At 38.5% G+C, this 26271-nt stretch overlaps 1 protein-coding gene across 1 annotated transcript in view; it reads left to right on the forward strand.

Moving 5' to 3' along the window:
- Positions 1–2388: 2388 nt before the first annotated feature.
- GART (phosphoribosylglycinamide formyltransferase, phosphoribosylglycinamide synthetase, phosphoribosylaminoimidazole synthetase) overlaps positions 2389–26271 on the forward strand; it is a gene marked incomplete at both ends in the record, with an annotated part of 30432 nt that continues 6549 nt past the window's right edge. The window contains 17 exons of the mRNA XM_080360703.1: positions 2389–2533; positions 6660–6755; positions 7457–7631; positions 8332–8443; positions 9699–9767; positions 11739–11864; positions 12728–12815; positions 13518–13603; positions 14224–14392; positions 14972–15203; positions 17969–18063; positions 19289–19398; positions 19994–20192; positions 23158–23406; positions 23769–23921; positions 25102–25305; positions 25662–25793. Coding sequence (XP_080216829.1) covers positions 2389–2533; positions 6660–6755; positions 7457–7631; positions 8332–8443; positions 9699–9767; positions 11739–11864; positions 12728–12815; positions 13518–13603; positions 14224–14392; positions 14972–15203; positions 17969–18063; positions 19289–19398; positions 19994–20192; positions 23158–23406; positions 23769–23921; positions 25102–25305; positions 25662–25793 — 2440 coding nt within the window. The remainder of the gene's footprint in view (positions 2534–6659; positions 6756–7456; positions 7632–8331; positions 8444–9698; positions 9768–11738; positions 11865–12727; positions 12816–13517; positions 13604–14223; positions 14393–14971; positions 15204–17968; positions 18064–19288; positions 19399–19993; positions 20193–23157; positions 23407–23768; positions 23922–25101; positions 25306–25661; positions 25794–26271) is intronic.

Consider the following 26271-nt stretch of genomic DNA (forward strand, 5'->3'; position numbering starts at 1 on the left):
AATACATTAGCAAATGACATAGGAATACCTTCTAAAATCTGTGTGGGCTCTTCCTGTCTGAAGCTTATTGCAGATGACTTGGATTTAAAAATCAGGCTCACCATATGCATTGCATAGTGCCCTCAGAGCAGAAGCCATTCCCTCCATAGTCCAGGTCCTTGGCAAGGACGGGTTTCTCCAGGGCCAGGGCTGTCGGAGCAGCTTTATTCCAGTCAGGCTCTGGCAGCTGATGGGAGGAGAAGCGCACGCCCCTGCCTTATCAGTTGGCTGAAGGTCTGCTTTCCATCCTGTCTTTTTGCTCCTCCCTTAGAAATCTGTTGTTTTTCTCTCTTTTGCTTAAGATGTGCTTTGTGCTGGTCATCCCTCTCTTGTCCTCCTGTGAAGGAGGGCACCAGGGAGGAGTTCTGACTTCTCGCTGCTCTGGGAAATGGAGCTGTCACCTGTGTGTTCAGCTGCATTGTGCGTGTACGTCGGGGTTTTTTTTTTCTCTGAGCTCGCCTTGGGAAGTCCTGCCAAATTGGCAAGCGCAGGTCAACGACCAGCCACCTAACGAAAAGCGGCCAAGGGTTGCATGTTACATGTGCCAGGATTACAGCAGGGAGACTGGTTGTTCCTTCTGAGGAAAACTCTTCTCTGGGCCGCGTTCTTCACGCCCAGTGAATGGGGGATTGCTTGTACCGCAGAGGGGCACATCAGGCCTCTTCACTGGCCGTGCATAGTCCTTTAAGTAAATCTTACTGTTTTCTACATGAAATTATTGTTTGCTTATTCTTCTTACTTTAAATGCTTTGAGCCATTTTTTGTAGCTCTAGGTCATCATTTTGCGTGTGTTATGACTTAAAGATTTTAGGTGATTTTCTGCAAGCAGCGCATGCTGCCCTTGGGCTTAGGACCTACTGCAAATTTGTAGCTGCTTGCTTTCTGCATCACTGAATAGATCCTTCAGGGACCATTTGACTTCTGTGAATAAAACTCTCAGGTTAACCAGTGCGGGAGCATCATTTGTGTATGTAATTCACATATAGCTGGACTAATGTGGCTCTAACAGCTTATTCTTTGAATAGTTTAGGAGGCTAGCCTTTGCTTTTCATGTAGCTCCAGATAAAGGCTTGTGTACTTGTTTATAAATCATGTGCTTACTTTATTTCTTTATTTACTATTTTCTGAATTCCATTGGGTTTTGTCAGCGTAAGCCTTGCTAGTTGTATGGTATTGTTGTCAGGATAGCAATTCTTAGGTGACCAACATCAGTAAATATGTAGAGAATACACATAGAAGTAAGCATGTGTTAAAAAGCAAAGGCTACCTCTCAAAGCTGATTGAAATAAAAATTGTAATATTGACATGATGCCAATGTGTCTAAGTTATGTGTACACGCACGGAGAAGGACACAGAGAGTTCCTTTCATTTTTGTGACCATTTTGTTTCCAAACTGCTGAAAAGGTTTTGGACAGTTTCTAACGAAATTGCAACCTTCAGTCATACAGCCACTTTCTGCAAGCCAAGAAAGCACTGATGTGTTTTTCTAAAACACAGCAGAATGGGAGGGAGGAGTGGCTGTCCTGTGGTACCTTCTCAGAGTGAGGTCCTTTATTAATGATTCCTGGTGTTTGCCTTGTGGTTGTTCTCTGCTAAGAAAAGCCAGAGATGGAACTTGATTTCCCTGTCTCATACAGACTGCTCAGAGAGGCTGTGGAGTCTCCTTTGGAGACATTCAAGACCCACCTGGACACATTCCTGTGTGATCTGCTCTGGGTGAACCTGCTTTAGCAGGTGGGTTGGACTAGATGACCTCCAGAGGTCTCTTCCAACTCCAACCATTTTGTGATTGCTCTTAGCCTTTCCTTTTCCTGAAGCTCTTTCAGATATTACCTCTAAAAAGTCTGAAGTGGTCCTATTCAGCTTCCCAACACTGTAATACTGTGTTCACACAGTTAGTTCGTCAGAAGGGCTTTGCCCTTTGCAGGCTTGGATTCTCCCGGAGTTACTATAGGTTACGAATCACAGCTTAATCATTCATGAGGGTTTTTCCTGTATCACAGACTTGGAGCAGTTGCCAATATGACTAAAGGAAAACAAGGATGGTTTGCCCTGCAGGTTACTTCTGTGTTCTGGAGCGATTCAGTCTTTGACATTTAGTTTATATCACATCTGATAAACTCAGTTATCCATTTTCATGTACGTCTCTCTCTCTCTTTTTTTTTTTAAAAAAAAAACAGCAAACCGTTACAGAAATATCATTGCCTGAAACAAAGTGACATCGTTCACCTCTGTTAGGAGTTGCGTTGCACCTGGCACTTAAAACCGCAGTCTGTGAAGCTCTTGCTTTCCTAACCTCACGCACCTAATTCTGGCTGTTTTGCTTGTGTTCTGGTTTTATGCAGACTAATGGCTGACCAAGTGCTTGTGATTGGCAGTGGAGGGAGAGAGCATGCGCTGGCCTGGAAGTTGGCCCAGTCCCCCCATGTAAAACATGTGTTTGTTGCTCCAGGGAATGCAGGAACAGCTGACAATGGAAAAATTTCCAATTCAGGTAAAAAGTGCTGGTTTTAAATTTGGTAACAAATATGCTGCTCCATTCATGGATTTGTTAATGTGATTATTGTTATTGCTACTTTTTAAGGTTCTGGACATTTGAAATAGACCTTGTGCAACTATGACTGATTTTACGTGATCTCAGTTGTGATAGCTAGTTCTTTGGGTTCAAGGGTGAAGGATGCAGCCAAAACTCCATCTGCCTGATGCACATCCCTCTGGAAATACTTCTTGGGATGGCTGCAGTGGTTCCTGCCGCCTAGCTGGAAAGGGCTGATGGTTTCTCTTGCCTGAAGCAAGTGCCAGTGCCTAAAATATTAAATTCACTACTATATTCTTAGAAGTGCATTGAAGCCCTGTGATCCCTACAGCCTTTGATGAGAATACTTTCTCACCTAAAACGTTCAACCGTAGAAAAACATTCATTCCTTTGTCTCAGTGACCTTGAGAAGTTAAGGTTATTTTCAAATGTTTGTCTCTTTGTACTGACTGCCTGTTTTTAGCTCGTAGCTTAATATGTTAAGCTCTGACTAGCTATAATTGAAACTATTAATAGTTATTAGTTTTGAGAAATCAGGCTTAAGGTATTTCAAGTTGAGCATCCAAAATTACATACTGCATCTATAAAAAATACTGTTCTAAGATGCTTGCCTGGAGGTACATAGTGAATCAGTACAAAACCCAGGATTATTACTCAAGAGATTCCTGTCTTGTATCTTTTATATAACAGATTCTGAATTAGGTACCTTAAACAATCAGTTTAAGTTTCCACTTTAAGACGTGATAACACATGGAATTAAGGTTAACATAGTATGCATGTGAACATGAATTATATACATCAATTTTCTACATTCATATTTGCACGTAAAACCTTTTTTTGCTTCCATGTCATGTGGAAACATGAATCCCATCAGATTCCTGTGTAGCAGGTAATTATCATACTTAATTCCATTGGAATGCTTAATTACAGGCTGTTTAAAGAACTTTGTCTTTAATTTCTTTAACTAGTCACAGTATCATAAGTAGTTTTTTGTTCTATTTAGTCTCTGAGGAGAGGGCCCAAGGAAGAGTCTGACAGGGAAGTCTACGTTTCCTTTTCATCCCAGAAAGTCAAACAGAAATCTTTATCTTTGTGCTAGATAGAGTCAATGCCAGCCTGTATGGCCTGCAAAATGTCAATTTCAGTAATTTTTTGCAAGCAGTTTCTTTTAAAAACTGCCATGCTTTTCTCTCACCTTGTTATTCCATAAAAAATCCTCCACTCTCAACAGTGGAAAATATTTCAGCATGTGCATAATAATGCTTGAGCCAGGTCCATGAAATTTATAGTGTGTGCTAAAATCTTTTTTTCTAGACTATGGGCTCACATGGACTTTGGGAGAGAAATCCTCAGTCAACCAGGAGATGGAAAGAATCTAGAATTTGTGAAGAGTTCTTTGTTTTTTAGGGAAACTATTTGTCTTATCTGCTCACGCATTTTAGTCCTACCACTGTGGTCTAGATTTTAACTCAGGAGAAAACAAAAAACAGCTTTACAGAAGCATGTGAGCCCTGTTACATTGTGTGAGCCTGGGCAACACTGTCTGTGAAACTTTCTGCTTTTTTTGGTGTAATCAAGATTTGGCTCTGAAAGTTCATCCTTCCCTCACGGTTCATGAGATTTCCTTTAATTAGAATTGTAACTCTGGTTCTCACATGATTTATGAAACATATGAAGACGATCTTAAAATTATAAATATCCTTAAATCCTTCAAACCTTGGCTATATCTAAGTTTAAAAAAATAAAAGTTTTCATGATTAATTCAAGCCAGTAATCACTTTTGACAATAAAGACAGATTTAGGTTAAGTGGCTAAATTTAGGTTTATATTCCATCTATATTTAATTAGCAGGGCAATTTTGGTGCCGGAAGCATACAGAATGGCTTGCTGAAATCAGAAGTAGACATATGTATGTCTGTGAATGGACTTGAGCATCCTGACACCTCCTTCCATCCCATTTTAGCTCTCAGTGTAACTTATACTCTTAACTTTGAGCTCTGGCTTTGAAAACCTTGATCCAAGGTCCTTCCATCTGGTTCAAAAGAAATGTTTAGCTGTTGTTTTGAGAAATGGAACACAGCTACAAAAATATCCCCTTTCAGTTTACATGCTGAGGAAAATTATGTTTCGGGGGAAAAGTTAAAATTACGGATTAACAGTGTGATTTATTCTTTTCTATTTGTTACTAGGACATTTCTGCATAAAGTAAATCTTGTGCCATATTCACTGTTTATATCACTAGTAGATCAGACTTGCAGCAAGACAATTTGGAATGAAAGGTGCCATCACCTTACAGGCCCTTTCCTTTTTCCTTTCCTTTCCTTTCCTTTCCTTTCCTTTCCTTTCCTTTCCTTTCCTTTCCTTTCCTTTCCTTTCCTTTCCTTTCCTTTCCTTTCCTTTCCTTTCCTTTCCTTTCCTTTCCTTTCCTTTCCTTTCCTTTCCTTTCCTTTCCTTTCCCTGCTCTCCTTTGCATGGTTTAATCTCATGGGGAATAGGGATTATCCCTCTTCACTTGCCCACCAGAGCTCCCACTCTGTTTGGTCGGGATCTGCTGTTCTCCAGCTGCTTGCACAACAGCCCCACGGGACTGAAAGACAATATTGACCTTTATGTTAATCAGTACTTTAAAGCCAAGTGTGTTATGCTTTTGGTTTTGCTCTCTTGTGAGCCAGAAATCAACTGGGATAACTTGCACATGGAATTCAAAGGCCTTTAACTTGTCCTTAAAAAGGTTGGTGGAACAAAATAATTGAACTGTTAGGTGGTTTTTATTAGTGCTTGGTCTGTTTTTTTTTCCCCCACTCCACCCAAATGGGGCAAATCTATAGCCAAAATGCAGGTTTCAGATAGTTGCTTTTATGCCATCGCTTGGGCAGAAATGACCACTTCTGTGCAAGCAGGCAATTTATTCAATATGGGATGGCAAGGGCGCTGTGGGCACCAACACCAAGTCGTGTCTGTGCGCCCAGCAGCTGTATCACTGCCTCTCCTTTCTCTCTCATTGCTTCCCCAGAACTAGCTGGAAGAGACCATCAGCTCCTGGCACTCTTGCCAGTACGGTCACCTGCAGGAGATGACAGGCAAAACTGGAAGCAGAGCATTCCGGCTGTGCTCTGCCGTACCCTTCTCCCTTTGCCGGCTTCATGCCCTGATGTATGAATCTCCTCCCTGCAGCGGCAGCCAAGTCACCACTTTTTTGGCTCTTTGGATTCATGTTCCCATCCTCTGTAGACCTTGGCTTTATTTATTCTTGATAAAAGCAGTGGGATTGCATTGCTTTTGCGTAAATTTTTGATCATAAGACTTGACATTATTGTATTTCGTGCAAGCTTGTTTTTTGTTTATACAGATTTTTTTTTGGCCTTCCAAGTATTATCATATTAAATGTTTGTTTATGGAAAGGTAACAGTCCTAAAAGTCTAAGACCAAATATCTTTACCCATAAGTACAGCACATGCCCTTGTTAAGTTCAGCCTGTTGTAGGAAGACATGTTCAGATTCTCCTTTGTTTCAGTGGGACGACTGTTTAGCGTGGCAATTTTTAGCTGGCACTACGTAAAGAAAGAATAAAAAAAGAAAAGAAAATAGTTGCAATCCTGCCACCACCCACTTGTTCCTACCCCCTACACCATGCTGGCACAAATATGTAAAGCTTCACGGTGACCCTACTCAGGGAGGAGACTGGCTGAAAATAAAAATCTGTTTTTTGCTTGCAAGTTATTTTTCATTTGGATCCTTTGTGATGTTTCTTTTGCTGGCAAACAGGATGTTCCTGGAGATGAGAACCATTTACTTACCAAAGTGTGGGGGAACCTGTAACTTTCTTTTCTCACCTTCAAAAGCAAGGCCAATTGACAGCACATGTCAACCTGCAGCCTTTCCTTGGGGGTTTGGTGGTGTGTTTTGGTTCAAGCCTCGCGTGTGAGTCTTCATATTAGTGCACGCCTCACTCTTCCAGATTCACAGTGACCTGCCATTCAAGAGTGTGAGACTGGCGAAAATGCTGCTTCAGCATTATGTGATAAATAAGTGCTATGCAAGAGTAATGAATGCAGTCTAACCTCCCTTTTTTTATCTTTGACAGCTGTTTCAGTCAGCCATCATGCTGCACTTGCCCAGTTCTGCAAAGATCAGGAGATCAGGCTGGTTGTGGTTGGTCCAGAGGTTCCTCTTGCTGCTGGTAAGAGAAAGCAAGACGAGATCATAGCATTCATATTTTAGGAAGAAAAGTAAATTTTAGTCCCCGTCTTCTGTGCAACATTCAACAGTGTCTGAGTGTCTTCAATAGAGATAGATACTCTGTGGCAGTTTCCCTGAAATTCGGGATTGTACTGCGATGAAAATGAATTTCTGAAGGGTATTGTGTGTGCAATATCACAGTTAAAATGTCCCTAAATGTTCAATTTCCTTTCAAGTGGTATTAGTAAAAGAGGTATCAAGGTGTTTCCACATAGGAACCTTAACTAGAGTTTTGATTTGCCTATGGAGTTTTCATTTTTCAAAGTAATAATAACTTGGGACTTGGTAAAAAAAAAAAATCTATAAACCTTGACAATTTTATGATAAAGAATTGTCATCTTCGCAAAAGACTAATGTTGACTTTTTAGCTAAAAGCTATAATAAAACAAGGTGGGATGGTCATCTCTTACCAAATGCAGCAGATCTTAATCCCAGATATTGCAGGGTTATCTGCTCCTGATTACAGTGAAGAATGCATCTTTTTTACCATCCATCTGGTAAAATAGGCACTGGATAGAAATACAAGGCTTATCATTCCAGACATACTTGTTCCAACAAATCAGTGCATCTGTAGACTTGGACTAAATGAGTCCTGTAAATCATCTGGTGATTTATAACATTTTTTTGTGTTGTCGTTTTCAGGAATTGTTGATGACTTGACAGCAGCTGGAGTAAGGTGTTTTGGTCCAACAGCAAAGGCAGCTCAGCTGGAGTCCAGTAAGAGCTTTACCAAAGCCTTTTTGGATCGTCACGAGATCCCAACTGCGAGGTGGAAATCTTTTACTGATCCTAAAGCAGCATGTAGCTTTATTAACAGGTAAAATTCTCATCATAATAGAAATCTTTTTTTTTTTTTTACAGCAATGTACAATGTGCTAGGTAGGCAAAACAATCAAATGATTACTAATGTATCAGTACTCTCGGCTGTAATAGAACACCTGTAAAGGCTTTAAAGAATAATCTAACATGGCACTATCGTGCTGCAATAAGTCTGATAATTAAGCAGTTCCTTATTTATTGCTCTTCAATGAAAGCAAAGTTTGGTGTTCAGTTTACAGGAGAATATAGGACAAGTTTATATTTTTTTTTCAAATTGCCTATTGTGGAAGCCCAGTTTGCAGTCTGATAGTCAAACTTTCTGCCTCCTTTGTACCTTTTTGCCACAAATATCCATTTTGCACTGGAGACTTAACTCAGCAAATTATGATCTGATCATCAGAATACAATCCAGGTGACGCAAAAATGATGCAACAGTAAATTATTAAAAGGAAAACAACCTTTCAGAACAGTAATGAAATTCAGTGGTGGGGAAAAAACAGGAAGCAGAAATCCTTTACAGGCATAGGATAACAACAGAAGCCTGTTTTTTATTTGCGTGTTATTCAATGAGTAAAGTGGTAGCTGTGAAAACTGGTAACTGTTTTCATCTTTCAAATGTTGAAATGTTCAAAATGCCTATGAAATATATTTGCAATACCAGTTGTTTACTGTTGAATCCCTCTCCTCTGTCTTTGAAGTGCAAACTTCCCTGCTTTAGTTGTGAAAGCCAGTGGCCTCGCAGCTGGCAAAGGAGTAATTGTGGCTTCAAACAAGGAAGAAGCCTGCAAAGCTGTTAACGAAATCATGCAGGTGAGTAGAAATGTCACGCACTAACTGGAGCAGTTCTCGCGAAAAAAAAAGGTCTTTGCCACCTCGGAGTCTCAAAGATATTATTTATTTCTGTGGAATAGGAATTTGGATAAAAGACGTCAAATCTTTTACCCATTAGTAGGACAGCTATGAAGCTCTGTCATGTTTATTGCTTGAGGCAGGATATGCTTTCTAGGCATAATTCCTGTTGGCTAAAATAAAATCATTCTTAATAAAACCCACAGTTATTTCCATATGGATTTGCTTTTTTGTTGTTGTTTTTAGCATGTGAGACTGCTGCAATCAAACAGGTACTACAGTGTTGTAATATTAACACTGTGATTGAGCTGGATCTTGCCAAGCAACATCAGCTTTAGGAGTACAGTCACACAGCACTTAAATGCGCAGCAAAATTCCAGTGGAATTATTTCAAGTTAAGTATGTATTTAGGTAGAATATTCAACAAGTGTTTTAAGTACCATCAAAATCTGAAGAGGAGCAAAATGAAGCAATTTCGTCTGAACAGTCAGGAGCACAGAGCTAGAAAATAAAACACATACAGGTCAGTTCCTCAGCTGTGGTCAGCAGCACAGCATCTTACAATTCAGTGGAGCTGTGCTGATTCATACATGTTATCTGACACACTTGTATTTCAAGAGTCAGAATATAGGCTCTGCACTCACGTTTTTGGTGTGTATGTGTAGTTATTGGACAAATATATGTCTTAACATATGGCTCAGTGTCTTGAACAAAAACCATGTATGTTAGAGAGTCTTATAGACCCACAAAATTATCTTGTTAGTGTGGACTGGTTGTTCTTAATTGCTTAAATATGCAGCCAGTGTTAAAACATTGCATTGGAATACGAAAATATTGCCCCCTTCCAATGTATTCTATAGAATTGTACTTTCTTATGAAGTAGGAGTTCTGATTATAGACTTGGCAGTCGCTGGTATTAGTCTCAGTATCATGGCTGCAACTTCAGAACATAAAGCATAAGGAATTGCTCAGTAGTTCATAAATATCATCTACAGTTTGAAAACAATCAAGCATAAAATGTGCATTTATTTAAGAATACACAGAAAAGAGGAGCAAAGATTTTGCCATTGCTGACACACCCAGGGTGGAGAATGGATTAATAGTCTCAAAACTGTGCTGCATTTTTTCTTTCTGTATTAAAATCATTTTTTCTTTTTGCATTCTGAATAGTTTAAAATAACTGAAACAGAACTAAAGAGTTTTGGTTTTACTGTAGGATAAGACTTTTGGCACAGCTGGGGAAACTGTTGTTGTTGAAGAACTTCTGGAAGGAGAAGAAGTTTCTGTAAGTGTGCATCTCACTCTAGCACTTTGATTATACCTGTCCTAAACTATTTAGGAAACGCTATGTAAATACCTACAGCAGGGATGTGTAAGATTTCATTACTTAAATTAAACACAGTCATCTGTTTCTAAATAAAATTATATTATTAAAGACAGTTGTGTTAAGAACTAAACTTCCTGAAGTCTGTTAAAATAATGCAAATTAGAGAAAAATAATTCAAACAGTAATCAGATGTTGCAACATGGAAAAAAAATAAATCAAACCTTAAAGATGTTGAGTGTCACTGAGTGTGCAGTTCTGTGTTATGATTTCTCTGATAGCAAAGACAGTGTAAGATATCCCTTCCCTTCCATACTGCTACCTCTGCACTGCTGTTTGACATTGATTCAGTCACACTAGTTACCTGTTTGTGGAGCTACAACCTAAAGACCGTTTTTCAAAGAAATCAACACCACCACCTTGCACACTTTCTCTGTTCTGATTGTAGAGCCCAGCACTGCTTGAATCAGAGCAAGGAGTAGTTGCAAGTCAGGGAGGATGGAGACTCTTTAATCAGTTTTGCTGAGGAATAAAGTACTTTGAACTGCATCATGAGGGAGCAGTAAACTCCTTTGGAGCAAAGGAGCGATCAGCTCAGGCAGGCACAGGCAGGATCCAATTTAACCAGTCTCGTCACCAGAGATACTGCCATGTGGGAGTGCACGTGGGGACAAATGACCTGGAGACAAAGGCTGTTGAATGTTTTGAGGGTGTTCATTTACTCTGCAGATGAAGAGGGAACATTTCCTATGTTTTAAGATAGTTCAGGTCCTTTGTTTAAAAAAGTGTATCTGATTTAATTAGCAGAGTGTGAAGGAGAAAAGGAGAATTAAAGGTTTTGAGGTGGCAGGGGAATTTGACACTTGTATCACATGAAATAGAACAGCCAAGTACCAGCTCAGGTTCCCGAGTTCTGGAGCTGGAATTGACTTATGCTGGATATTGTGAACATTCATCTTGAAGGTGGTGGTATTTATAAAGTAAGCGATCATCTCCAACTCTTTCCAGTCTTTGCATAGTCTGGTTTGCTGCCCAATATGAGGAAATGAGACGTGCACTTGTTGGTCATCCTTATTCCTTCCTGGTTGGCTTGACCTTCCCAGAAACTAAGGGGTTATCCAGGTCTTCATTCTCTGGTGGAAAATATGTATTTCTTTTCATTAATACTTAGAATTCTGGCAGACTTACTGTGATATAACACAATAATATAAACATGCAGTTTAAAGGGTTTTTTCATATGATGACTGACACCAATGAAGAAAACATACTGCTTGCTTTGCCTGTCAAAATAATTCACCTTCTGTAAATGACTGTAGTTTTCAGTATCTTAATATTTTGACTTTTTGGGGTTTCATAGGGCAATCTTTGCTTGTTTTTTAATTAGCATTGTAAAACGTTTTTATGAGTACTGCTAGTGGTAGTCCAGACAGTGAACACCCTCATCCAGTTACAGAAGATGCCAGCAGGCTTGTTATTGTGAAGATATTGAAGATAAAAGCATCTGGTATATAAGTAATTTATAAATAATTCAGAAGTAAATAGTTTTATCAATAAGGAAAAGGAAATCTTCAAAGGAATGTGATGCCTTCCTTCCAGAGTAGGGGGAAGGAAGAGGGAGGGCAGATGTAGCTTCCATCGTGGAGTATTTTAAATGTTTTTTTAACCTTATGAGTATTTCATTTCAGTACAACTACTGATGTTATAATTTTTTGTATGTTATACTCAAGATAATTTCTGTAGGAAGGTCATATAAACTGAGGCGCTGTTCCCTGAGGGAAAAAGGAAATGTTTAGAATCCTGTAGTTTGTTTTTTCAGGGAGACAGAATTTATATTCTTAAATATCCATTTGCAACACTGAAAATAAAATATATTTGCACTTTTTGTGCTTTTAATCACACAATTGAGTTTTAATTATTCTACTTGTTTTCTAGTGCTTATGTTTCACTGATGGCATCACAGTTGCACCCATGCCTCCAGCCCAGGACCACAAGCGATTAATGGATGGAGATGAAGGCCCTAACACTGGAGGGATGGGAGCTTATTCCCCAACACCTCAGGTAAAAATGTATTGGCAAGAAGATTTTCACTAAAGATGTACTACAGCTCTGGTACTGAAAGCATGTGTGAACGTTTAGTTCCACCATGAGAAACAGGAGGGTGAAGAGAGTGGGCTCCTATAGATGTAGTTTCCTAACACAGACATTGTCAAGTAAAGTACGTAGCTTAAATTTGTTTCTCCAAAGAGGAAGATATTTCTACTGATTTACCTTTCATTATAAAGGTGAAAATGTTATTTCTGCAACCTTGCGTTTTGATTTGGTTTTTAAGTGTTGTTTTGGAAATAAGTGCTTAAAACCACATTTTTATCTTGTGCCAAACTAAGCTAACAATGAGCTTAGTTCACTTGCTGTGTACCTCAAGGTAGTTTGGTTTCTGTTTGGCAAGGAGCTATTTGCAAGAGGGACTTACTTTGCTTTCTATTCACCTGTGTCACGGCCAGAGATTTTTCTTCTTTAAGTTCAAAAAAAGTATGGGTTTTGTTCCTATAGAATGCTATTTATTTGCTTATTGAATAAAATGTTATCATTGCTCACCCTACTTTCCAACTGTGATTTGTCTTTGAAAGGTCAGTATGTCTGTGCAAGTGTTTTTTTTCCAGTAAAGCCAGTGGGATTGCTTGCACATGTAGATCTAAGCATGGAAAAGTGTATAAAGAAATGCAGATGGTTGTTTTAGTGCTGTGGTATGTTGTCTGAGGAGAGAGAAAAAAAATATTAGCTTTTTGTTGTATGAAATGTGTTGGAGTGAGCAAGAGAGCATCCAAATGTTCTGCTCATCTCTTAAAAATGCTAGACATCACAGCAGGAAAAATCATTCACTCTCTTTTTACGAGCACTATTTTCTGATCGTGTTTTATTAGATTTCTAAAGATTTACTGCAGAAAATAAGAGATACTATTCTTCAGAAAACTGTTGATGGCATGAGGAAAGAAGGTGTCCCCTATTTTGGTATGTACAAAAGTTTGGGTTTTTTAAGCACAAGGAGAAAGAAATATTTTTCACTTTGTCCTCTCTATAGGCCTAACTCATACGGTAAGTTAAGGAAGATAACTTTGATCTATTTGGAACCTGAGTTTGGTATCAGTGGCTTGATTTAGAGTCCATTGAAATAAATGGGTATTGTTTCATTAATTGTGGATAATCATCAAGGAAGGAAGAACTCTTCTCGGTGACAACCAATGGTAGGACAAGGGGTAATGGGTTCAAACTGGAACACAAGAGGTTCCACTTAAATTTGAGAAGAAACTTCTTCTCAGTGAGGGTGACAGAGCACTGGAACAGGCTGCCCAGGGGGGTTGTGGAGTCTCCTTCTCTGGAGACATTCAAAACCCACCTGGACACATTCTTGTGTAGCCTCATTTGGGTGTTCCTGCTTGGGCAGGGGGATTGGACTAGATGATCTTTTGAGGTCCCTTCCAATCGCTAACATTCTGTGATTCTGTAACGGAAAGGTCAACATTTGAAAATAAGATGCAAAATTGTAACCACAACTATTTCTGTCTGATATACTTCTAACTCTTCTAAAGTGTTAACATTCTACCTTTAAATTAACACAGGTGGCATCCTTTTTTAACACTGTTGTGAATAGATTCAAAACAAATGACCTATGCCATTGCCTAGATAGCTTTTCATATACTTTTTTTATTCTAGGTGTGCTTTATGCTGGATTAATGCTTACCAAAGATGGACCTAAAGTGCTAGAATTTAACTGCAGATTTGGTGACCCAGAATGTCAGGTGAGTTATTTTGTAGGTAGGTACAGTTTGTCATTATGGGAGGAGGAAATTCCGTTACCACATACCATTATTTTTAACTAACTTTTGGATGAGTAATTAGCTAATTGCACTGAGATTTAAAATATTGTGTTCATTTATTCAAGCCAGAAGGTCTGTTATTAAATTGTTCAATTCCAGAGACAATTTCAGCAGGTTATACTCAGATATGAGCCTTGCAAGGATAAGCTTGAGTGAAACTAAGTACTTTCTTATCTTTTTTGGAGTTGGATTTTTTTTTTTTTACTTTAACAAAGAATTGAACACTTCTTTTCCCCACTCCCTGTTGACAAGTGGAACAAAACCCTTCATTTCCATTCTACAAAACAGAATAGGATTATGTGGCCTCTGCCTTTTCCCGTCCCTCTGTAGCAGTTATTTTACCCATAGAAGTTATTTATCTTCAAGGAAGAGTATTTTTAAAAGTACATAGATTATGAACAGTATGTTTGTATGTGTGAGAATATAGTATATAAAAGTACTTTATGTTGTTTTTAAACTTGCAGTAGTGTTTTTCAAAGTTCATGAAAAAAATGTGAATATGTACGCTGCCTTCTTTAATTTGCTACTGTGTATTTTTGTAGGTAATTCTTCCGCTGTTGAAAAGTGATTTGTATGAAGTTATGCAAGCAGTTGTCAATAAAAAGTTGTCTAGTTCCATGCCAGTTTGGTTCGAAGACAGTGCAGCTGTGACTGTGGTCATGGCTAGCGAAGGGTATCCAGGAACATATCCCAAGGGTTTGGAAATAACAGGTAAATATAGCAGGAGAAACTGCAGAAGCCTTGATTCCTCTCCTGCTCTCTCTCAGTTCTCTCTTTTGCCAGAAAAAGGTGAATCAGTGTACCTCAGATTCATAGAAACTGTAGATCTTGTGGTTAAGGGTCAGGAAGAAACTGAATTTTCACACATCAAAGTTTATTGGTAATGCACCTATAGCATCTCTGCACTGTATTGTTAAGTTCTGTAGCATTTCTTTAATATGTGTTAGAGTAAAGTAGTTCTGGGTTGATCACTGATTATTACAAAATGTTGACGCAGATAGGTTGTGCAGTCTCTATGTCAGTGCTGTACAAGATCCCGCTGGAATTAGGTGTTGTATGCAGATATTTCAGCTAAATACCTCTTTCTGTGTCTCTGAGCATACAAGTAGAGACCTGTCTTCTCAAACTGTAGTTTTTACAAATTTATTCCTATTTCCCAGAATAATCACACAGAATTTGCTTGTGGTTTCTAGACACAGTCAATAAATGCTGAATATCTATTAATTTGTAATTTAATAGAAAATGTTCTAATAATTATTTTTTTCTGTATTTATTTAACAACAATCACAGGACTTTCTAAGGCTAAGCAACTGGGATTGGAGGTGTTCCATGCAGGCACAGCCCTGAAGGATGGCAAAGTGGTGACTAGCGGAGGAAGAGTCCTTACGGTAACGGCTGTTAAAGAGGATCTAATGACAGCGCTGCAGGAAGCCAACAATGGAGTAGCAGCCATACACTTCAAGGGTGCCATTTATAGAAGGGACATTGGTTATCGGGCTATAGCTTTCCTGAGACAATCCAGGTAGATATTTGAAATACTTGAAACATTAATAACTGGCATACAAGGGATTTAAGACACTACTAGTTTACATTAATAAACTGATGGTGATACTATGCATAACTCTAGACAAGTTTTAACTCTGATACTTGTGAGCAATATAACCAAGACCAGCTGAGGAAGGAACAGGCTTTTCGATGGCTTTTTCATCCATGTTCTTGTTCTTTCAAGTCTGAGCTAAACCACAGTGACCAGCACATAGGAGTAACTTGTGCCGTTGCTGTCTTTGTTATGTCTGTTTTATGGAAGGTGAACTTCTGGTTCTTAGGCTCTAAACCACAGCCTTTACTATAGATTTTTGTTCTCCATAAGTCCAATATTAATATAATGAACTGTGGGTATGAACAAAATTTTATTGGTTCATTTTAGAGTCTTTAGAAATGGTTAAAATGGTCTTGAAACACCTACCTTGTTGCAATATACATTTTAATGGAATAGCTGGCTAACAGTGTGGGTAGAATTTATCTCACCTCTTTATTATTCTTTTTGTTTTCATAGTATTCAGTTCAACAGTCTTGAGACGATGTGGGTGCAGGTGTTTCTTTTTAAAGCAGTGTGTCCTACTGTCTCTCTGTTATTGAGAGCTTCTTCCAGGTTTTTAGACGCATTTTTACCTAATATGAAGCATATCTGCCTGCCTATTCTCCAATTCACTCAAAACAAAACTTTTGATAATGGGTTATTTTGTAGTCGATGAAGCATATTAGTGTTTCGTTTTTGCTGACAGTGTATACCAATTAGTATCCTGTAAAATTATGATCAATAAACTTACTAAATGAAGAAAGGTGTTTATATCTAGTCTTCTTTCTCTCTGAACTTCTGTGCATCTTTTGAGAAATTTCTATGAAAACTTATAATTGCTATTTATATTGTAGTAGGAAAAAATGAAGTAATTGTGTGAGGCAAGAAAAGGTGGTTCTTTAATGAACAGTTCTCTAAATAACTGAGGGATAGGCAGCAAGTTTCTTGATTAGAGTGCCCATATGCTGGGAGGATCCTTGGCTTGTTAAGGAGACTCCTGGGAACTGTTTACAGTCAGAGCCTGTTTCACTGTCCTCGAGTCTGCACCAGCTCTTGCTCAGGCATCCTAAAATTGGAAGAACACAGAGTCAGGCACATTTCACTCTGGACTCTGTGTTGCACACAGTAAAGGAAGGCTAATGGTTTGCTCTGTAAAGTTGGGGGTGCACCTCCTCTTGGCACCTTTGCGGGGTTAAGTCCTGTGCCTTTCACTTTGTGAAAATATCCAGAATATTTATTTAACAAAAAATATTTTTACACTATTTTAAAGAGCCAAATCAGATACCGTGCTTTTAAAAATAATGTTAAAACATGAAATATTGATTGCGTTCAGACTGAAAGGGTCTGTTTGGTCTCATGTTATTTCAGGCTATTATTTCCTTGACTTATATTCACAGGCTGAGCAGCTGCTTCTTATAATTATTTTATTCTTGCAAACTTTTGAGCAGTGATATAATGTGAGTGCAGATATCTTTGTCATTTAGTGGTACCACGGCTCTTCAGCCAGTTGTTTTATTGTACATGTCCTTATTATTCACCCTTAGAATTTAGACGTAATACTGAAAAACAACAATAACAGAGCTAAAATAGGTATGAACCTAAAATAGGGGAGCACTGGGTACCCTGTTTCTTGCCACTGACAGTGTAGAAATAACAATTGCTTAAGTGGAGTGGGATGCATTTGGTACAACTAGTAGTAAAGTCATTAAACTCACTGTCTCCAAAATGAAAAGGTCCCTCTGTAAATATGATACTTAATGTCACCAGTCAGTCATATGGACAGACAATTTATATACACCAGTTTGTAGTAAGGGTATTTTCTGAATTGTATGGATATCTATATATATGAAAGGAGCTAACGGACATTTCTTTCTAGGTTGCTAAAATGGACCTGAGGAACTTAGTTATTTTTAAATAAACTTAAAAAAATATAATTCAAAGTCCACTTAAGTAAATAAGAGGTGCGGTTGGTTTTGTGGTGGTATCATTCCAGGTGACAAGGAGAGGCAACATTTAAGTTAGAGTTGTAGAGCCCTCAAAGTGTCATAGAGAACCATTGATTTATGTGCTGCTTCTGTTTGGAAAAGCTAACTTGAGCTTGATCCTGCACGGTGCTGAGGTGTTCTGATTTAGCAGTGTATTTTTCTATACGTTTTGATTTGAACATAAGAACTATACTACTGATGCCTCAGTATCCAGAGCAGATATTGAAAACTTGCAAAATCAGAGCCATTATTCCACCTGTTTTACCTAGTTACATTTTCCTTTTTGGTTGTTTTTTGTCTTGGTATTTGACTGGGTAGTGTATGATGATACTGATGCTCTGATGCTATTTTCAAGATAATTGGAACTATTTGAATACTGCTTATGGCAAACTCTTTGTGGTGCAAATCCATGGAATTCTGTTTCCTTGGTATAATACTCCCTATCTCCAGGTATATGCGTGATGTTAAGTTCCAGAGAGCAAAAAGATTAACCTTTGAGCCACTGCGCCTGCCTGAAATGAATACTGCCATACTTAGAAATCATTTTATATGAGCAAAGTTACTGTACAGGCAGGAAAAAGGTGGGACTTGACAGCAGAATAGGATTCTGCATGGTTAATCCTTTCAGTGATGCAATGATGTAAAGCAGTAAATATTGTTTTAAAATACGTGTTTGTGCGTTTAGTAATCAAGTGCCATAACATTTTTTTAATAATCTTTCAGAGGCCTGACTTACAAGAACAGTGGGGTAGACATCGCAGCAGGGAATACTTTGGTTCAGAAAATTAAACCCCTAGCTGCAGCCACGTCAAGGTCAGGTAAGACTTGTACCTTCTGTCCTATTTCAGTCAGTTCATGGCCATGAGGCTTATCATTTCATCTTGATCGTGATCTAAAAGCTCATATTTATGTGTTCTACGTGTTCCTAGGTTACACAAAAAAAAAAATCTGTGGTAAGCAAACACCTGTGATTTCTTAAAAATGTGCTTCGTTGAATTTACAGACTTTCTTCTCAAAATGACTCGAAACTGTATCTCCTGAATGTCATGTGTGTTAAGCATGATAGGGAATACAGTTCAAGGCTCTGAAAGGTTAAATGCAAGCAAAAATCCTACAATTTAGTGCTAATTTTCATTACTTGGATTATTAATTCTTGCACAGTGAACTATGCAATTTTTGTAGATAAATGTTCAGAAAGGTGTACAAGATTTAGAATTCCTCAGAGACACTATCTATTTCTTGAGATGTATGTGGAAGACACATCTTTAGCTTGTTTGAAACAGAATCAATTTGTCCTCTTTCTGTTGTGGTCTCATGCACATCTTGCTCTAGCAAGTCCTTGTGATAAATTTTATAGATTTTAAATATTAGTCATGTATTAGTCATGTATTTTAAATATTAGTCATGTAGCCCTTTAACTTCAAATTAACTGAGAGCTTTCAGACAACAACAGATATACGTAGAGAGAAAATCATGTATACATACACACACTGATAGTACTAGTCACTTCTTAGCATTCATAGTATTTTCTACTCATGTTTGTTTCCCTCTTAGGATTTAAACAATTTTAATTTTAAGATTACCATACTTACCTATCATAACCAGTCTTAGAAGCAAGGAGTCTTAATATACTCTAAGTAGCAGTATTAATAAAGACAGGAGAAATTTAAGTTGGAAGATGCCTAGTTACCATATTTTCCTAGAAAGCAGTGGGTCTCAACCTGTTACCACAATTCCTTTCCTGTTTTTCAGAAAAATACTAAGTGCAAAGGGGAAATATATCAGGCACAGTAAATACTGAACGTTCAATCACAAAGTTTTAGATTTTTTTAGCCTTAGTTAATAATGAAGAAGTAAGACAAAGCAAACTTAAGAGGATTAGGAGCTCCCATGCCTCTGTGAACAGGCCCTAAATGTCAGAGAAGTTTCCTGGTGACAAAGCAAAGTCATGTTGACAGATATCAGAGAGAATTTGTGTTGGAGATCCTGGAGAAACCCATGAAAGTAAAAGTTTACTGTATTTTCCTGTTTTCTGGCTGGCAGGCTGCAATGCAGAACTTGGAGGCTTTGCTGGCCTTTTTGATTTGAAAGCAGCTGGTTACAAAGATCCTGTCTTGGTATCTGGAACTGATGGTGTTGGCACAAAACTCAAGGTAATGTGAAAATCCATGTAAAGGAAGGAAAACAGCACAGCAGGGAAAATGCTTAATCACATCATTAATGTTTTAACAGCAAACATCAGTTGTCTTAAAAATACCTATTTGTCTTTCTAAAAAGGGAAAGAAAAATAAACTGCCTTCCTTCAGGAAAAGGAATTAAATCTACTTTTGAATTCTGGCGTGTAAATAGCCATACGTGAAACAATGCTTAAAATAACTCATTTTTAATCATAAGTACATAATCAGGGACTCCATTTCATTAAGGTAGAATCTCCACCCTCGAAAAGATTATTCATGCAGAAAAACATTTCTTTCTACAGTTGCTATTGTGTTTACACAAGCTGCAATGAAACCCTTTCCAGTTCTGTCTCCTTCCCTAAAGTGCCTTTTGTACTTGCCAATTACGAAAGTCACAATTCCTAAAATAAAAAATTAGGAGAGGCTCACAGAAATGATTATAAATGAAGCTGTTCCTCAACAAGCATCTAGAGGAACAACGTGATTTCGATTCCCTCCACTGGCAAACTCTCTGCTTGGGTTTCAGTTTCTCAGAGCTAACCAAGGGCTTCTCTTGCTGTGTCTTTTGCAGATTGCACAAGTGTGTAAGAGACACGACACCATAGGTCAGGACCTGGTTGCCATGTGTGTCAATGACATCTTGGCCCAAGGAGCAGAGCCTCTCTTCTTCCTGGACTATTTTGCCTGTGGCAAACTCGACGTTGAAGTGGCTCAGGGTGTCATTGCGGGAATAGCCGAAGCTTGCAAAAAAGCAGGATGCGCTCTTTTGGGTATGGACACTTTTCTTTGAAGGACATGAAAAATCTTATGCAATCTCTTTATAATTGGTTTTAATGTGTTTGTTTTTCTACTCGATTGAAGAATCTTAGAGGAGTGAAAAACACCCAAAGCATTGCATGTCTTTGCTTTCAGAGAGCATCATCTCTACCCACTGGAAGGAGATGGTATAAATGTTGCCATTAGCTCAGGAAGTTACATATCAATTTTCTTATACGTATCTTTTCATTTAACTTCGTAACTCTAACAGCTACTTAGAAAACTAACAATTAATTTATTTTAATTCTTGTCACTTTTCAAGCAAATTTTAAGACATGCCAAATAGATTTTTAAATTTTTATCCTTTATCCTAAATAAATCCTCAAGGCAACAAGACTGATACATGTTACTGTGCATGCACATGTCCCTGCGTGTGTACATATTGTCCTTTGAACCTCTTGGCCAATTTTGAGCAAATTTGACAGGAAAGGTAGAGATCTCACAGCTGTTGTGTTCCCAAAAGCTTCACAAAACTAGAAAGTCACAGAATGTCCTTATGTGTGCAGCAAAAGCTTCAGCTGGAGCTCACTACTTAAGACACAGAAGTTAGTCACAAGATAGAAACATAGAAGAAAGCAAGTTTTGTTAGTTACAAAACTAATAGCAAAATTACGTGTCTGCAGAAGACTTGTCGACGATTCGTTTCACCAAGATCAGCGCATGTCAAGATATTAAGACTCAAATGTAAACACTTTCCTTTTCAGCCCTAGAATACAAGTACATAATACATTTTACTAACAAATTGTGCATGTATTCTGGTATACAGTAATCTAGTTATCCATGAAAACAACATAATATTTCGCTTCTTGAAAAATAAAGCATTAAAACTGTTTAACTCAATAAAAATATTTCTAGGTCAGTGAAAAATACATTCTTTTGTGTAAGTCTTTAGTATATAAAAGGAGTACAACACAGGGTTACATTTTAAAGCAATGAATCTCCAAAAGTTCAGCTTCTTCACATAGTTTTTGTTTTTCTTCTCTTTCATAAAAACAATAGTGGAGAATTACCATATATATATATATATATTTTAATGCCTTTTATTTGAAACTAAAAATGACAGTTGGAGTGTCTTACTTTAGGTACCAGTTTATAATTAGTAATACTGTAGCTTTTTCCTTTTTCCCAATTCTTTAAGAAAGTTAGTAACAGAAGGCTTTTCTAAGTGGGGGTGTGTCATTTTGAGGTAGTTTGCAAGCTTTGAACAAGAGGCTGTTTATGTTCCGGTCTAATTTTTTCTGGATGAACTGTTAGTCACCTTTATATTTGTCTTAATGTGTTCTCTCCATTTATCAAATATAATCAAACCATTCATACTTCAGCATAAGTACATGTTATGTGAAATCTTGGTAGGAAACTGCCTACTGAGATTTCAAGATTTTATTTCCAACTGGAAGATTTTAAAACTACGAATTGCTTTGGATGCTGTAAATTAATTACCAGAGAATAATTTCTCAAAATTGTAAATTGGTTAGTAAATATATTTTTGTGCTAATATAAAAATAAGTCCAAACTCATAAATAAAACCACCATGATTTCTTCCCCAAACTTCTGACATTCTCAGAAAAGAAGGGACAGAGGTGATGCAGTAACTCTGAACCTAAGAAGGAAATGCCTTTCTGTCACCTGGATCATCCAAATAATTTCAGTTTGGGCTGCATTGTGCATGCACATAGCATGTAGATCTGCCCTTGTATAGTATCATCTCATAAAAGTCTAATTTGAAGCATGTTCCTAAATTCCTACCTTGCATTTCTGCAATAACTGAATATTCAGCTCAACTGCCTTAAGCTCGTCACACCATTTGACAGTGAGGGACTGAAAGGCTTATCTACGGGCTTAGTTTAGCACAAACGTTATTAAGTACAGACTTAAATTAATATATCTAAGCAAATGAACTTCAATTTTAAAGGTGATTATAGCAATGTAATGTAGAAACCTGGAAAAGCTTCCAGAGAATCTCGTACTGTGCAGTGTCAAGCACTGAGCACAAGAGCAGCTTCCACCATCACTCAGGTAAATTTGGAACCCCTTCAGGAACACTTTTGGGAAACAGAAGAGTTTTGTATTGGATGAAACCTTGTGAGTGCAAAGCAAAAACATCTTGGGCAGAGGTCATAATATAATGGCAACTTAATCATTGTCCAGTTGTTTTCTTATAGACATCGTGACGAGTGGAGGGGTTTGAAGGAGACTAATGAGATGGATGTGAGGATATCTGGGGAAAGTTTCTCCCTGGTATGTGATGGGACAGTGTGAAGAGGTCTGGAAAACTTTGGAGTGATTAGTAAATGCTCATTTCATGTGCCAAACATAGCAAGTTCCCTTCTCTACACTGAATGAGGCAGGCGGGACACAGGTCTTCAACAGTGCAGACCATCAGCTTATCCTTGAAGAGAAGTGGGGGGCCAGTATAGAATCACAGAATGTCCTGAGTTGAAAGGGACCCACAAAGATCATCGAGTCCAACTCCTGTCCCTGCACAGGACAACCCCACAGTTCACACCATGTGTCTGAGGGCTTGTCCAGTCTCTTCTTGAACACTGTCAGGCTTGTGGCCATGACACCTCCCTGGGGAGCCTGTTCCAGTGCTCCACCACCCTCTGGGGGAAGAACCTTTTCCTCATGTCCAACCTGAACCTCCCCTGGCACATCTTCCTGACATTCTCTCGGGTTCTGTGTATGGTGTATATATACACCTAGAGAGAATAACATCTGAGCAGTGCTGTGCTTTTCTGTGCATGCTGGGAAAATTATCTTTTCAGACAGGATGTATCAGCCAGATAAAGCATGGTTTAGGGGACAAAACAAGAGGATAATAGATAATAGCCTAGACAACAGTTCATCTGCATACATGGGTAGGCCTACTGGTCCCAGAGGTTTTCCATCACCCCCTTTCTCTTTTTGCGGTTCCCACAGGAGGAGAAACTGCTGAAATGCCAGGCATGTATCCACCTGGAGAGTACGACCTGGCTGGCTTTGCTGTTGGTGCTGTGGAGCGAGGGCAGATGCTGCCGCAGCTGGACAGAATTGCTGATGGAGATGTGGTTATTGGAGTAGCTTCTTCTGGTGTTCACAGCAATGGGTACAGCCTCGTAAGGAAGATTGTCGAGAAGTCATCGTTCGATTTCTCTTCTCCAGTTGGTGCCTCCGGTGATCAGACATTAGGTACCATTTATCATGAAGTTCCTTGCACTGTAACTTGAATTTTTGAACAGGCAGATGCCACACATTTGTTTTGTCTGTGCCTTTGCTTTGCTAGCTTTTCTAAGGCACTAAAAAGTTATTCAGTTCTTTGACATGTTCTTGTGTTCTCTTCTCTTGTGAATCACGTATGTGAGACAGAAATTAAGAGAGGGGAATAAATGACTAATTATATGCAAAAAAGGGTAGAACATTGTGTTTTTCTCTGTACCATGATGCTCATTAGTATCCAGCAAATTAATATGTTGAGATTTCCTCAATTTTTTATTGATTAACATTTCTTTCTGTGCTGTAGCTGGTCTTCTTTCATCCTCTTACATCTACAGGAGATCTCTTGTTAACCCCAACTAAGATCTACAGCAAGACTTTGCTACCCATCCTGCGCTCAGGCCACGTGAAAGCCTATGCCCACATCACTGGAGGGGGCTTGCTAGAAAACATCCCCAGAGTTCTCCCAGAGTCCTTTGGTGTCGTTTTAGGTGAGATAAAAAATAAAAGCTGTAGAAATACCTGCATGTTAATGTGGATTGAGGCAGAAGCCTGTGTGCATGGGGCCGTGTCAACTGACTTGCGCTGTAAGAGCTGGACTTGCTTCTCTAGATCTGTTTGCTTTTTGTTCATTGTTGCTGAATTTCTCCTTGTGCCTGAAACAGAGCCAGTCAAAGCATACTGTAGTCTTAAGGCTGCTGCCCATTGAATTAACTTGCCCTGGTGGTATTTTGAATTGGATTTGTTAGGAAACTCTATCCATTCTTGCAAAACCAGAACAACTTCAAAACCAAGCCAAAGTGAGCTGTCACCATTTGCAATAATCTGCAAAATTATTGCTAATTAAATTACATTTGTTAAGTCCTTGCTTGGCATTCAAATATAGTTTACAGCTTAGGCACATCTCATGATCTTCAGCATACCTTGATTAATCCTCACCACAATCTCATCAGGTGTGCTAGAAATAGTATTTCACTTAAGGAGAAAGTGTAGTATGGAAAGGTGGATTACTTACTATAGGTTACGTAGTGTTCATTGGGTTATAGAATAAAATAAGGTAACTAATACTGAGTTTTACACTCCAGAACTGCATATAAATCATTCTTCCACTTGTCACTTAAACAGTGATCCACAGTAGACACTGGTATATATAAATAGGGATAATACCATTTTAAGTATAACATGACAAGAAAGAAACTTACTGTATTTGAAGTTTCTTTACAGTGGCTCGTACAGAAGCATTTCTCATGCTGCTGTAAATCATCCTTACCTCATGGGAACTGGGGACAGTGTGAGACTTTTGTGACAATTTTTAAGGCTATTGTTCTGGTACAATAGTTCCTCTAGAAGCAGAGTTGTCACCTTCAAAAAGGATTTTCTGAAGACTGCCTCAGAGCCTGTTTTGAATTACTGATTAACGGATTGCAGTGAAGCAATATGATTAATTTCCTCCCAGAGTGATACTTCTTTTTACTCTCAAGCCTTGTTCAGAATGGAAGGAAAAAACATCCTGTTTCCGTGCATGGAAGCCAGTTTCACTCAAGCTAATGCTGCTGTGGGACTTAGTCTGTGCTTTCCATCCAGATCTTGCCTCCTAATGCTCTAACAATTTTAGTATTTGTCCCTTGGTAGTGATTTTCACTCTTCACTTGTATTTTCAATTCTCTTCAGATGCTCTTACGTGGAAGATTCCTGAAATCTTTTGCTGGCTCCATAAAGAAGGGAACCTCTCTGAGGAGGAAATGACTCGGACATTTAATTGTGGGATCGGTGCAGTCTTGGTAGTTCAGAAGGAGCTGGCTCAGCAGGTCCTCAAGGACGTACAGAGACACGAGACAGCCTGGCTGATCGGGAAGGTTGTCGCCCTTCAAAAAGGTTATTAGAGTTTTGTTTTCCTTTTTAAAAAAATGCAGACGTAAATTCCTTAGCTGGTGAGTGAGTCTCCATGAAGGTCAGCTGAAAATCTCTTAAATTGGCACCTCCATGGGTTTTTAGCACAGTGTATTAAAAAGGCAGTCCTCAGGACTTCAGTCTTAGTTCACAGAACACGTGCTTAGCAATGTCAGATGCCGGTAGAACTATAAATAAATAATGAGACGTAAAGTGCGACTAATCTCTTTTCATGGGTGCTGTTCTCCTCTTTCTCTTTCTCCCATTATTTACATGTTGCTTTTTTGTTGTTTGGTTGTTGTTTTTTTTTTTTTCCTCTTTTTTTTCTTGGACATGTTTAGGCTCTGCCCATGTTAAAGTCCATAATCTGCTTCGAGCCTTGCAAGCAAATAGGTCACTGTCTGTGCACAGCCATATCCAAGGCAAAATCCAGACAAACAAAGTGAAGGTTGCTGTCCTTATCTCTGGAACAGGTGAGAGTTATATTCTTTACTACAGTGTAAAACAGACTGTTGAAAAAGGAACTTCAGCTCAGATTTAAAAATCTCTGAAGTCCTGGCAGTTCTCCATGAGGGCTCTGACAGGCTTCTAACAGGCTTTCAATAACAGGCAGAATAGCTTTTGCCCTTGGGTTAATTTCAGTCACAAACAGAATGATCTTTAAACTCTGCTGCAAACTGACTATGAATTGCATCTGTGTTCATTTATCTAAAATTTCTGCATGTCTACAGATTCGAGCAACCACTGCATTTCACTATCAGGCCAGCAGCAGTATTTCACAAATAGATGAGAATTTCTTCTTGCCATATAGGCACTCCCCAGGTTTCCAGCATTCTCACTTGCTAAGAAACAGACCAACATTCCCATTCCATAAATTACAGTTTACAAATTTAACTGCTAGTAAAAGCCCTCCAGCTGTCAAATTCGGTTCCCAGTAAGATCAATTTAAAA

The sequence above is a fragment of the Nesoenas mayeri genome, assembly GCF_963082525.1.
Source record: "Nesoenas mayeri genome assembly, chromosome: 1".
Classification (NCBI taxonomy): Eukaryota; Metazoa; Chordata; class Aves; order Columbiformes; family Columbidae; genus Nesoenas; species Nesoenas mayeri.